Source organism: Setaria italica, chromosome VII (assembly GCF_000263155.2).
Source record: "Setaria italica strain Yugu1 chromosome VII, Setaria_italica_v2.0, whole genome shotgun sequence".
NCBI lineage: Eukaryota > Viridiplantae > Streptophyta > Magnoliopsida > Poales > Poaceae > Setaria > Setaria italica.
The window spans coordinates 31937001-31949540 of NC_028456.1; the positions used below are offsets into that span (position 1 = coordinate 31937001).

At 43.1% G+C, this 12540-nt stretch overlaps 2 protein-coding genes and 1 pseudogene across 2 annotated transcripts; 1 reads left to right on the top strand and 2 right to left on the bottom strand.

The window, feature by feature from the left end:
- Positions 1 to 197: 197 nt before the first annotated feature.
- LOC101784523 (mediator of RNA polymerase II transcription subunit 28) lies at positions 198 to 2151 on the bottom strand. Its single transcript, XM_004977011.4, has 3 exons — positions 1888 to 2151; positions 1380 to 1492; positions 198 to 600 (listed from the first exon to the last, which is right to left on the bottom strand). Exons 1-3 carry the CDS (start codon positions 2072 to 2074, stop codon positions 466 to 468), a joined length of 435 nt encoding a protein of 144 aa, XP_004977068.1. The 5' UTR covers positions 2075 to 2151; the 3' UTR covers positions 198 to 465.
- A 124-nt stretch (positions 2152 to 2275) lies between these two features.
- LOC101785191 lies at positions 2276 to 7439 on the bottom strand (annotated as a pseudogene).
- Positions 7440 to 9461: 2022 nt separating this feature from the next.
- On the top strand, positions 9462 to 12298 carry LOC101785597 (60S ribosomal protein L18-2). The gene is made up of 5 exons (XM_004977012.2): positions 9462 to 9628; positions 9709 to 9798; positions 10147 to 10275; positions 10462 to 10647; positions 11911 to 12298. Exons 1-5 carry the CDS (start codon positions 9626 to 9628, stop codon positions 12067 to 12069), a joined length of 567 nt encoding a protein of 188 aa, XP_004977069.1. The 5' UTR covers positions 9462 to 9625; the 3' UTR covers positions 12070 to 12298.
- The last annotated feature ends 242 nt before the right edge of the window (positions 12299 to 12540 follow it).

Consider the following 12540-nt stretch of genomic DNA (forward strand, 5'->3'; position numbering starts at 1 on the left):
GAGCATCCACATTTCATCTCTCCCGTTCATTCCCTTTGTTTTAGTTCATTGGTACATTCACATATAACAGTTCACGACTTTCGGTACGGGTTAAGAACAGAAAGGACGGAGATCCGGACGATAAGAACTGCACGCATTGTTAGTGCTGTGAGCTTTTTTTTTAAAAAAAAATGCATGATTAGAGTGCATTGGCACACTTTGAGGCAATCTACACAGTTCTATTCATGCATTTTTCGCACAAAGACAACAAAATACGAAAATCATACCTAATACAACTGCATAGACCATAAGCAAATACATCAAGCATCAATAGGGGGGCTTTGTTCCCGTCTTACCACAACAGAGAACCAAAAGGCAACTGACCGTTAGCTTGACTTGTCATCCTAAAAACATGTTAACAGTGGGTGGTCTACTTGATGTACACAGTTCATGATCATTTCAAGGTAAACTGCAGAATCATACTTCTCACACTCTTTCGAGCTCAGTGATGTGCTTCCCCAGCTGCTCCTTCAGTTCTTTCCGCCACCCTTCAATCAGCTTCTTGTGCTTGGCAATAAGCTCAGACTTGGTCTTCAGTTCTTCCTCCATTGTAGTAATCTCCTGCGTAGTGCGAAACCAAACATGTCGACAAGATGAGTAGGCATGGCAATTGCATGGAAATACATGTGTGAAGATGAATAACAGTCCTACGAAATTTCATTGGGAAGTGGGAACACCATGTTTTCCAGAAGTGAGAATTCAGCGAGGCTATCAGTTCCTTCAAATAAATTCTTTAATTTTGAGTCAATAGATATCCTATTCGGTACGTAAGTTATAACAGAGTACAAGAAGACTATTCCATCACAAATTTCAGTTTCAGATTTTCCTGGGTTAGAGAAATATCTGGCAATGGTGCCAGAATAGGATCAAAGAGTCTTGTAATGCCACAAACTGCCTGTAGCAAGTAGCAACAGGTGACATTTTAAGTAGCTATTCCTAAGGACAGCGCCAACTTCAAATGACTGGTTTTGTACTGATAAAATCATGTAGCATGTCAATACTACCACCAATGAAGGAAGTGAGCCTAGCTCAACTGGTTAGGGTGAGAGGTGTGGTCGTGCACTCTAACTACCCAAGTTCAAGTCACCTCTAGCTCGAATTTGGGTGCCTATTTCTTCTTCTTAATGAAAAATCACCTAGCTCCTCCTAGGTTGATCTAATTTTTTTTAATACTACCACCGATGACAGTTTCCAATCAGGCCTTCAGTTCTCTGGGTCCACTCCACCTCCCTTAACACATGCAATCACCAAAGCCTGCACCTCCATCTCCTTTCAAATAACCCATAGGATATGCACATCTTTGCTCCACTCTCAATTATACAAGGATGAAGTGAACGTACCTTCCGAAGCACATCTTCTGCTGTTGGTTGGTCCTCGCGCTGCAGGCTAATGAAGTAAGACTGGAGCTTCTTGGCAGCCTCCATGAAGTCCCTGGCGTGCCTCTCAACATCAACTGTTCAAGACAGTACAAACCGCAACATTTAGAATCTTCAGCTTGGTAGTACCGAATGAGAAGATGCAATTTAACTCTTTAGCGACCACTCTACACTATTCAAGTTCCCACAAAATGCAATTATCTTGGCACTCCCCGGTTGCAAAGTATTCTAAACCAAATCTCCTCGGCCATGAGAGCAACCAATCACCACACAATTACTCGAGGGGAAAGAAAGATACAATCTTTATCTAGAAAATAACAAGAGCCGCCAATCCATCTTGCAGGCAAAATAAGGAATACCTGGGTCGCGACGGCACCATGGTCCGAACAAACACCACGAGACATGGCCGGCGACGCAACCGAGGCGACAGAGATAGAGGAGGAGAGGAAAACGACGGGTCGGCGGTCCGTACTCTGGTGGGAGGACTGGAGGGAGCGGTCGACCGCCTGGAGCTCGCGCGCGGGGAGGCAGGGCAGCAGCGCCGCCTCCAGCGCCGCCACGCACGCCAGCATGTCCTCGCGCCCGCCCGACCCGGGAGCCTGCTGCTGCGGCGGCGGCGGCGTCTGCGCCGGCGACTGCGACGGCGGCGGCTCGGCCATGACGGAGAGGGAGAAGAGAGAGATTGGGATCGGTCGCCTCCGATTTGTCCCGACAACTCCTCCGAAGACAAGGAGACGACCGTTCGTTGGAAGATGGACGGCTAAGATTGATTTGCAGCCAGCGAATACTGGGCCTGGGTGGGCTCGAGCCAGGCTGGGCTGAAGGAAGGCCCAGTTCGCTCAGGCTGACAAGCCACAAGGTACTGAAATGGTTTTTCTCGGTGCTTGCAGACAGTTTTTTGGCCAATACAAATTCGACAAGTAATCAGTCACATTTCTGGTGGTACTGGGAAAAGATGGCTACGGTTTCCATTCATTAGTTCCAGTTGTACACATTTTGGGAGTTTTCTAGTTGCATCACTTTCAGTAGTCTGTGACATACTCCCGACTAGATCCGTGATCCCGTCATCCAGCATCCTCTGAAGTCTGAACTTTGAAGCCATGTTGTTGTTATTCTATCAAATATCAGCCTAGAACACAAGATGCTCCCATGATCTAATATTCTAATTCAGAGCCGAGCCTTGGCCTGGCTTGTTGGAGCACTCTGTAAATGAAATTCAGTACCAAAAGAAGAAAAATTGTCAGAAAGTATATGTGCAAAATCTTGCAGAACTAAAATGGCGGTTTCTGAAGAATGGGAGCGCCCTAGCCCCAGACATTGTTCTCACCAGAGGGACACCTCCTGCTGCTCTCTCGGGCAGGTATGAGCACGGCCTGGAGAAGTGGCCATACTTCTTCTCCCACTCCGACAGCTTGGCATGAATGCGCTTTGCGCCGGTGGAGTCTGCCCAGTACATGATGCCACCCCTGGTTGCGCCATCAGTCGAGCAGTTCGTCGCAATCAGACAGAGTTCAGTTCATGTGGTGAGACAACATAATTGCATATTGTTGGAGCCACAGATAACAAACAGGCCGGTATGATGGGAATCCCATGCCAAAGATCGAGGCGATGTCAAGATCGGAGGCCTTGGCAGCGATGCCATCGTCGAGGACACGGCAGGCCTCGTTGATGACCGGGAAGAGCACCATCTCCACTATGTCCTTGCCCTCAAGCTTCATTAGCTGACATCAGTTACAGAAAGCTTCCCTGTTACAAGTGGTTATTGATGCATTTTTTAGGGAGAGAAATAAGCCTACATTTCGGTAAACGAGGCATGTTTCTGAAGCTAGGAACAAACCTCAGGATCTGTCGAGGCTCCAGCCATACTTCTCAATTTCTCGACATACTTCATGGTATCTGGATCAGGGATTGCCTTCCTCCTGCCCTCATACATGTAAAACCCCTTTTGAGAGGTGGGTGGAACATGGTAATTGGTAAACGAGAAGAATTGCAACCGTCAATAGATCTGATCACATTATACACTTGTAAACCCTATCAGGGAAACCGACAAACCAAAGGAATCTGCAAGTGTTGCATGGTAAACTAGACCTGTCCATTTGTCTTCAATCATTAGAGGAACCAGCATAGACTTGTAAACCCTGTCAGGGAAGTTCTCAAGGTACCGCGTGCCAGTGGCCAGAACAACACCAAAACCTACAAGGTCTGCCAGTCTGGAGAAAAGTAAATTATAAAACGTTCCATGCAATGGTTGAAATTTTGATACAATTAAAACTTTTCAACAAATGATAACTCATTGTCTGAACGTGTAGGAAGAAGAAACTCTACGCCGAACCTGAATGGACCCACTGGCATCCCAAATTCGGTACAGGCACGATCAATCTTGTAAAGTTCCAAGCCATGATGAAGCAGAAAGAGTGCTTGCTGAATGTAGGGAAAGAACATCCGGTTGACAGCAAAGCCAGTACAGTTCCTGACCACATCCAGCAAGTCGATAACAGCTTGTGGCAAGGTGTGCTGGGTGCGGACTATTTCCAGAAGTATTTAGTAGGATTAAGGGATTATCATGCCTGAATTTAGTTTGGTAAAATTAAATTACTTGAAAAAAGTGTGCCCCAACAATACGCTCTTGGCAATTTGTATCCTGTCCGATAAGTTCAAGATCGATGGTCCAAGTGTTAGTGGCAAGTATACAGTGTGGAGGACAGTGCCGCTCCAATTCAGCAAAAACTTGCTGCTTAAGCTTCACATTCTCTATGACAGCCTGTTGATGAGAACAAACCCAATAAAACAAAATACCAAAATCGATATACTTAAGTAGTCCTAACATAATAGATTGGTGGTAATAAGTTATAGGACTTGCCTCAAAAACCAAATCAGCCTCCTTGAATCTCTCGTAACCAACGACACCAATAAGAAGTGAGTGTGTCTTTTTGCATTCCTCCTGAGTCATTTTCCCTTTCTTTACATGCCTCTGCAAATTAGCTGGTCAAAAGAAATTAATCAGACAGTGCAGAAAACATCCTGTTTTTGTTTGGCCGGTCTGATACCAAGATATGTAATAAACTAATTTTCCTTGAACAACGCAGGAGCCGTGTAAAACGGGAACAGTGCAGATATGTACAATAAACTATGAAAAGAAAGTTACTAGGCTATCAATGCAATTACTGCATCCTGTACCTTTGATCCTGTCAACCCCTGCATTTAGTAATTTTTCATTTGCTTCTTTCAGTATAACATTATAATGGTTCAGTATTAGAGTGGTTGCAATTCCAGAACCCATAAGTCCACCACCAACAACGGCAACTTTCTTTACATTCCTAGGTATCAAACCCAAGTCTGTAACCCCAGCAATCTGTTGCAGTTTACAGAAAAGAATGTTTACATTACGTACTGGATAGTTAATTGTGATGCAAGTAGAGCAGATTTTTATGCAAGGGAATATAAGTAGAATTTGTTGACGTCATATAATACAAAGGAATTAAGCTTCACGTGATGCACAGCAAAGTTATACAAATAACCCTTTCCCTTCGTTACCTTTAATGTTGCACGCTGAGAAAAGAATACATGGACTAAGCTTTTACATGTGTCTGAGAAAAAAGGTTTTTGGAAAGCAATGCCCTCCTGCAATGCTTAAATCTTCTCAAAGGGTTTTCCATCAAGCAAATGTATTAAAAAGAAAGATGGTAACAATATGCAAAGATAGCGATTTTATATTAAAAGTACCTTGAGAAGCCCAGCTCGAGGTCCTGAAACTATACCTTCTTCAATAACATCAATACAGACGAGAGGATGCTTAAGATTGGGAGCCCGCTTCCGAACCTGATCTCTGGCAAACTTCAGGATCTCTCTGCACTCCTCAGGGGCTCTATCTTCTCGGTTTTGCTTAGCGCTCTGACCCATGGTCTTCTAGATTCACAGACATCCAAAGCCCAACGGCAAGCAGTGCTCAATAATTCTTCAGGAGGAACTATCGCATCAACAAGACCTAGTTGATGGGCTTCTTCAGCTCTAATATGCTTGGAAAGCTGGTGAAAATTGGTTTCAGGATAAATGGCGAAATTGTGGGACAGGACATCAGAGGAATGAAACAAGTAGGTGAAAGGGAAACAACCTACCAGTATCATTTCAAGTGCTTTTGTCAGTCTGACAAGGCGTGGAAGTCGCTGTGTTCCTGAAATTTAGGGGAAGTGTAAGTCAAATAAGAGAAGCAATAGAACATGATAAGAGAATTTACTCTATCATTAAATTATTGCAAGGACCAAAAAATCTTAGGAGGGAATATCATTAGACTGAAGATCAATAATCTAGTTCTTGATTCACTTGTGAAAATGTCCCAAGAAAACATAAGCTCAAAGTTACATTTTGTAATTGGATTGCCTATATGTATAAATCAACCCAAAGCAGATAATTAATAATCATGATATTTAAGACCGGAAGTACATTTACATGTAATTGAGCTCTTCTTTTTTGAATAAGCCTTACTACCTCCAAAACCAGGTATTACTCCAAGCCGAAGCTTTTGAAAGCATAATTGAGCCGTTGGTGTTGAAATGCGTGCTTGGCATGCCTAATTGGGAAAAAACTATCAAGACTATCAGGAATTTAGATAACACAAAATGGGTAAGAAAATGATGAAATGAAGAATAAATCATATGGGTCCGTTGTACCATGAAAAACTCTAATCCCGCACCAAAAGCAAGGCCATCAATAGCAGCTACAAGTGGCTTTTCAGCAACTGTTAAAGATAAAACCCATGGATTCGATTTATTAATAGTGGTCCCAGTGATACCATGAACAGAGGAAAAGAGGTAAATTGCAAATATACCTTCTAGAGTATCAGTCATGGCATCTATGAAATCGACCTTTAGCTTCTCCACTGTTAGATTATAAAATTTCAAGATAATGATAGTAAGTTAAGCAGAAAATAGCACAAAGAGAGTTAAACCCACATATCTTTTTCTGAATAGCGCCAAGGATACTAATGTCCAATCCTCCACAAAATATCCCTCCCTTGCCTGTCAAAGATTTGAAATAGGGGCAGGTTAATTCGCACGAAAAAAAACCCGAATTATTTAGTGGTAACCGAGCTAGGTGAACTGAAGAATGCAAACCACAGTGTGTATATTGCGCATATATGGATATAAGCTTATCCTAAACCAATCAGTACCTATAAGAACAATGGCTCTCACATCGTTCCTTCGAAGGGCTTCTTCATAGTTTGCCATCAAGCTATACAGGACTGAAAATATATCATGGGGAACCAGTCAGAAAAGAAATTACCATCAAAGACTCCATGAAGTACTTAAGAAGCACATATCCTCAATTGCAATGAACTATGGTTGTACTCGATCTAATTAAATTTTGCTTCACTATAGTACTTAATGGTTGTCGATCAAGTGTACTTGAGGACTACTATGTTAATGACATAATGCTGCGATGAGAATGGAACAGATTACTCGTTAATTAGGAGCAGCAGAGCACACCCAAACTGGCAAAGTACTAAAGTAGTTACAGCTCTCTTCAACAATTCAGACCACTCAAGATAAGACTCCTTTGATGGCTTCAGTAAGTAAGTAACTTTCGGACTCAGACTCTTACAGATGTCGTATCTATTTAAAAATCCAGACTTCAGTTAAATCAGGGTTCAATTAGGATCTGCCACATCATTGTTTGCGAAGCATGCTTTTTTTTGTAAAAAAAAAGAACCATATTTATCGAACCCTAAAAAAGGAAAGGACAAGAGTTCAGGAGACCCGGGAGAAGATTCCTTGAATGGAGAGGGCATTGACGGGCGGGTTGACGACGGTGATGACGGCGACGCCGTCGTCTCCGACCTCCATCTCCGTCCTGCCCTTGCCCATCTCTTGGCTTCCGTTGTTGCCTTGGGAATGGTTGGAGACTTGGAGTTCTTGGCGGCCTCTTGCCCTTCTCTTTCTCTCTTCTTGATCGACCTTGCAGCTGCAGGGTTTGTTGATGCAGTTCATTCGCCAAATTCAATGCGTTTTTAATGAACTGGTTTGCCGTGCGCCAGTAGCGCTCCTATCGTCATAAGCACTGACGAGTTGATGTGATTTGGACTGGAAAATGGCGGACACCGGACAGGACAGGAAGTTTGGTTCGAAGTTGGAAGAGAGATCAATTGAGCCATTCAGAAAGGAACTAGGCGAACTTGGCCGTTGGCGCTTGGCACAACGTGACTATGGCTGATGGCATGCATGCATGCTTGTCCTGCTAGCACATTGTTTTGGAGCCATAGCCACAACATTATTTTTATTTTTCTATTAGTTTGCATGTGTATGTACTCAGTATTTCTTGATCTTCTTTTCTACTTGTCATTTGGATATCGACATTAATTGCCATCAAAAAAATACTATTATGTTCATAAACAGATGTGTTTGTGAAAGTTATAAAAACCATAATCATTTTGGAGGCTTAATTATGAGGTGCTGCGGTAGATTGGTGTACGTGATGTATTCGTTCTTGTTCCTCGTCTTTTAGTGGAGATGAGTGTAGGATTTTGTTCCTTCTTCCATTTGTTTGGGTTGCTTTATAATTTTTCATGACAATGGCAAATTATAGATTTTAGGAAAAAAAGATCCCTCTCTCGAAGGCAATAACCTTCTTCCGTTTGTTTGGGTTGGTAATAGTTTTCCATGCCAATGGCAAATTATAGATTTTAGGAAAAGAAAAGGATCCCTCTCTAGAAGGGCAAATGTTCCCTCCCTAACATGTGCAGTGATAGGTCCGGTGAAGGCACACACACCCCGAGTACACGAGGAAGTAGCGGCTTGTGTGCGGCATGCATATTTAGCCAAAACAATTGAGAAAAAACACATGCGGTGATAGTGATGTGTAAATACGTAGGTAGGGTTGTGTCATCTTGCATGAAAAATAAAAAGGAAAAGTCATTGGCTGAAAATACTAGGAGCGCTCGTGTTGTGAGCTGAGTTTGTGTGCAGCATGCACATTTAGTCAAAAAAGATGAGAAAAAAAAACACATGCGGATGATAGTGATGTGTAAATACGTAGGCAGGGCTGTGTCATCTTGGCATGAAAAATAAAAGAAAAAGTTATTAGCCGGAAATATTAGGAGTCGTGCTACCTGTGTTCCAGGGAATGATTTAACCAACAGGTGGCAATAGGTTAAGAGGAATGATTTAAAGCACTCGCATGTGAAATGGATGGAATCTGCCTGCGGCACAGGTGAAAGAATGGAGATGTACTGAAAGTCTGAACTTCTACTAAAACAATTGCACATTCAAACTGTTAATAATTTAATTTGCAGTAGTTTGTGGTGCTGAATTCCTTTTGGAATCGGTGGCACATATGGAAAAACGGGGTGTAATGAAGGTCACAGTAGGTGGGCCGAACCGCCGAAATTGAATAATGGAGGCGGATTGAGGTGGCAGCGCGGTGAGGCAGCGGGTGCGCCACCGCCCACTGATGGTCGGGGGATAACCGATGGACCAGAATTAGAACGAGGCACGAGGAGCTGCCGGATTAAAATGGAGAAGGAGGATAAGGTGGGTGCAGTGGTCGCGAGGGCATGGTGAGTTGTTGGTGGACGTTTTGTAACTTTTCGACTCGTGGATGTGTCTCTAACTCCTAACAGCATTATTATCAGCGGTATACACCATGATTATGTGGATTTTGCATTGAAAATACTATTACATTGACAACAACTTTATTGAAAACCTACAAACTATTTTAGCCATGGTACGAGCTAAGAGAAAGATACAGATTTTCACGGGTGATGTCAAATGGTTTCTGGTTCTTTGTTTCTTTGATGTAGACCTCAAATCTGTAGTTTGACCCGATACATATAACCACATTAGGGAGCATACTTAACATCATACTACTTCATTACCTTTACGGGATTACATCTTACAACCACAAAATGAAACTGAACACGTATCCTGAACAGTTTGCTGATACTGCTGACGGGTAGCTGTGTGATACGCCCAACCACATGAAAAAGGCTCAAGGCCCAAACCATCAGAACGAAACAGCTCAGAAATCTGCATTCTGTAGCCCATGAAGGCCCACACGTCAGCCCAGCCCACGCACTCAAAACCCTAGCAGCACCCCCGCGGCTTCCGCTCCCCACTATAAAGCTCCTCTGCGCCGCCGCCACCCTCCTTCCCGAGCCGGAGGCGGACAAGGTAAGCAGCCGCAGCAGGAACCCTAGCGCCGCCCCCGCAGCCACAGCCATGGTGAGCACCCCTTCCCCTCCAGTCCTTTCCGGAGACTTTCCTCGCCGTTTTTCTGGCGCTGATGTCGCGTTGTGTCGTAGGGTATCGACCTCGTCGCCGGCGGGAGGAACAAGAAGACCAAGCGCACCGCGCCCAAGTCCGACGATGTCTACCTCAAGCTCCTCGTCAAGGTACATCACCACTCATCTCGTATAGTCATGTGTCCCCGTTAGAGACGGCGATGTTTGGTTCGGCAGATCTGCCCGTGGCTGCGCTGTTGGTTTCTGAAAAATGCCCTGTGATTGAAGTCTCGTACTGCCAGCTTATCATAGAAGCACCTGATTGAGGATTAGCTTGTTGGGGTGGTGTAGTAAGCATGTGAACTTCATTAGGTTGGGAAGACTTCAGGGGAAAATGACTCGTATTTTGTTCATTTCTGTTTGGTAGGTGTGCAATAGGTGTTCTTTCGCGTTATAAGAATTGTCCCATTGTATGTGTATGCCGTGGTTTTTATTTGTGCACGTATTGTACTTGTGCAGCTGTACCGTTTCTTGGTCAGGAGGACCAAGAGCAGCTTTAACGCTGTTATCCTCAAGAGGCTCTTCATGAGCAAGGCCAACCGCCCTCCCATCTCTCTGCGCCGCCTTGCCAACTTCATGAAAGGAAAGGTATGTGGCTGACAGTCCCTTGAACACTTCCCATCATTCCAAAATGTGTTAAGATTGTTTTATGTAACTGGCAGATGAAGTTTGCCTAATTGTAAACAATTTATTATAGTTGGTGTACATTTATGTGGTAGCTTGGGTATTATAACCATGTGGATGGTTCTGAAATAGTGTCTTTTATGGTAACAGGAGGAGAAGAACATTGCTGTTATTGTTGGTACAGTCACAGATGACAAGAGGATCCAAGAGATTCCAGCAATGAAGGTTACCGCACTTAGGTTCACCGAGACAGCAAGGGCTAGGATTATCAATGCTGGTGGGGAGTGCCTCACATTTGACCAGCTTGCTCTCCGTGCTCCACTTGGCGAGAACACGGTATGCTTTAGTTCAATGCGACAACATGTTTCTGAAACAATAATAGTTTGTGCATGTTTGAAATTGTAACACTTATCAATAATTGTAAGCCTCATGAACCTAATAAGCATGACAAAAAGTGTGTAAATAACTTTGCTAATCCTGATGTTACCCTGATTGTTTCAGCTGGATTATTCTCATTAAGATTTGGTAGAAAAGCAAACTTTTCAACCTTTTTTGTTGTTAGTTTCATTGATTATGTAAATCCTAATTTCTGGTTCCCAGTGATGGTATAAATTAACCATGCTAATACTGATTTCCTTTGACGAGTATGATAATGTGCTGAGGGAACCATATATCTGCATTATTTCTTTCACTCACCTGGAACATTAAGTTCTTTGTTCTTTTTTGGTTCTGCTAATTCAAATGTTAAGCAGCAGCATGTTGTCTTGAATGATGTTTGCAATGATGATACTTTCTACCCAGCTCATTATGAAACTTCCCTCTGTGGGTTGTCATGATATGTGCTTTTCCTTTGAATCTGAGCTCATTCAAGAATTTTATGCTCAGTTTTTTGTACCTTGTTTTTTTTAGCAGCACTATCTTACTATTTATTTAGTTGCCTGAGTTAATTAGGCATAACTAGGTCTATCACCTTGCTGTGATGATAAATTTTCTAATCCCAGCTCGATGAGACTTCCCTTTGTGGGTTGTCTGGGATCAAAAAAAGACCTTAGTATCTGAGCAGGCTTGTGGTTTTGTTATGTTAGCAATCTTTTTAAATGTGCAGTTCATTCTGTCATGTGCTGATTTCAAAACATTGTGTAGTCTTAAATGATTTTTGCAATGATGATACTCTTTTACCCAGCTCATTATGAGACTTCCCTCTGTGGGTTGTCATGATATGTGCTTTTCCTTTTGTATCTGAGCTCATTTGACAATTTTGCTGAGTCCTTTGGTATTTAGTTTTTTTTAACAAGCTTCTGTTCTTTTGCCTAACCATTTAGTTACCTGACACAGCTTGATTTTGTTCTGCAGTGATGATAAATATTCTAATCCCAGCTCTATGAGACTTCCCTTTGTGGGTTGTCTGGGATCATAAAGTTTCCTTGTATCTGAGCAAAGCTTTTGCATTCAATATTTCAGCAGTCTTGTATATTGTGCAATTTATCCAGTCCTGTGCTGTAATATTACCATTCTTAGTAGAACAATCCATCTCCTGCATTGTTTAAGCTTCCTTTAATTTGATGATAAGCTGATGTTGTCAATGTTGGCCTTCTGTAGGTCCTCCTGAGGGGTCCTAAGAATGCCCGTGAGGCAGTGAGGCACTTTGGCAAGGCTCCTGGTGTGCCTCACAGCCACACCAAGCCATATGTGCGCTCCAAGGGAAGGAAGTTCGAGAAGGCTCGTGGCAGGAGGAACAGCCGTGGGTTCAAGGTCTAATTGCCTGTGCGTGTTGCCATCAGCATTGTGCGACAGTTCTGTTTGAGCGATCGACAGTAATTAGTAATCACTTTCTACTGAGAGTAGTAGCACAATTTGTTGTCCTGGTTATAATTTTGAAAGATATTTGAAGGATTCGTGGTGTTACCCGCTTGTTGAGCAAGAAGACAATGTTCTGTTGCACCTCTTATCAGAGCTTGGCATTTATCATCCATGGCCCTTCTACTGTGATGCTGTGCGTCTTATGTGCTGTGATTGTAAATGTTTGGTCTATGGTACTTACGACTATTCGGTTTCTGGTGAGGACCGTTCGAAGTAAACCTGTTCCAGCATTATTTTTCACTCTACTCGAACTGTGGAAGCTCTTCACGTTGACATATTATCATTGGACGGTCTGTTTGGAACGGGGTGGTTTTGGAATCTACATCCATAGGAATTGGCATAAACATAGTACACTGACACGTGGAGTAG

What these genes read in the sequence shown, in the direction of transcription:
- LOC101784523 (XM_004977011.4), bottom strand. Translation starts at nt 2,074, where the DNA reads ATGGCCGAGCCGCCGCCGTCGCAGTCGCCGGCGCAGACGCCGCCGCCG. An exon ending in CCTCCAGTCCTCCCACCAGA is followed by an intron (nt 1,493 to 1,887) that starts GTACGGACCGCC and finishes TGTCTTGAACAG; the next exon opens with TTGATGTTGAGAGGCACGCC. An exon ending in CAGAAGATGTGCTTCGGAAG is followed by an intron (nt 601 to 1,379) that starts GTACGTTCACTT and finishes CGCACTACGCAG; the next exon opens with GAGATTACTACAATGGAGGA.
- LOC101785597 (XM_004977012.2), top strand. An exon ending in ACCTCAAGCTCCTCGTCAAG is followed by an intron (nt 9,799 to 10,146) that starts GTACATCACCAC and finishes GTACTTGTGCAG; the next exon opens with CTGTACCGTTTCTTGGTCAG. An exon ending in CTCCACTTGGCGAGAACACG is followed by an intron (nt 10,648 to 11,910) that starts GTATGCTTTAGT and finishes GGCCTTCTGTAG; the next exon opens with GTCCTCCTGAGGGGTCCTAA.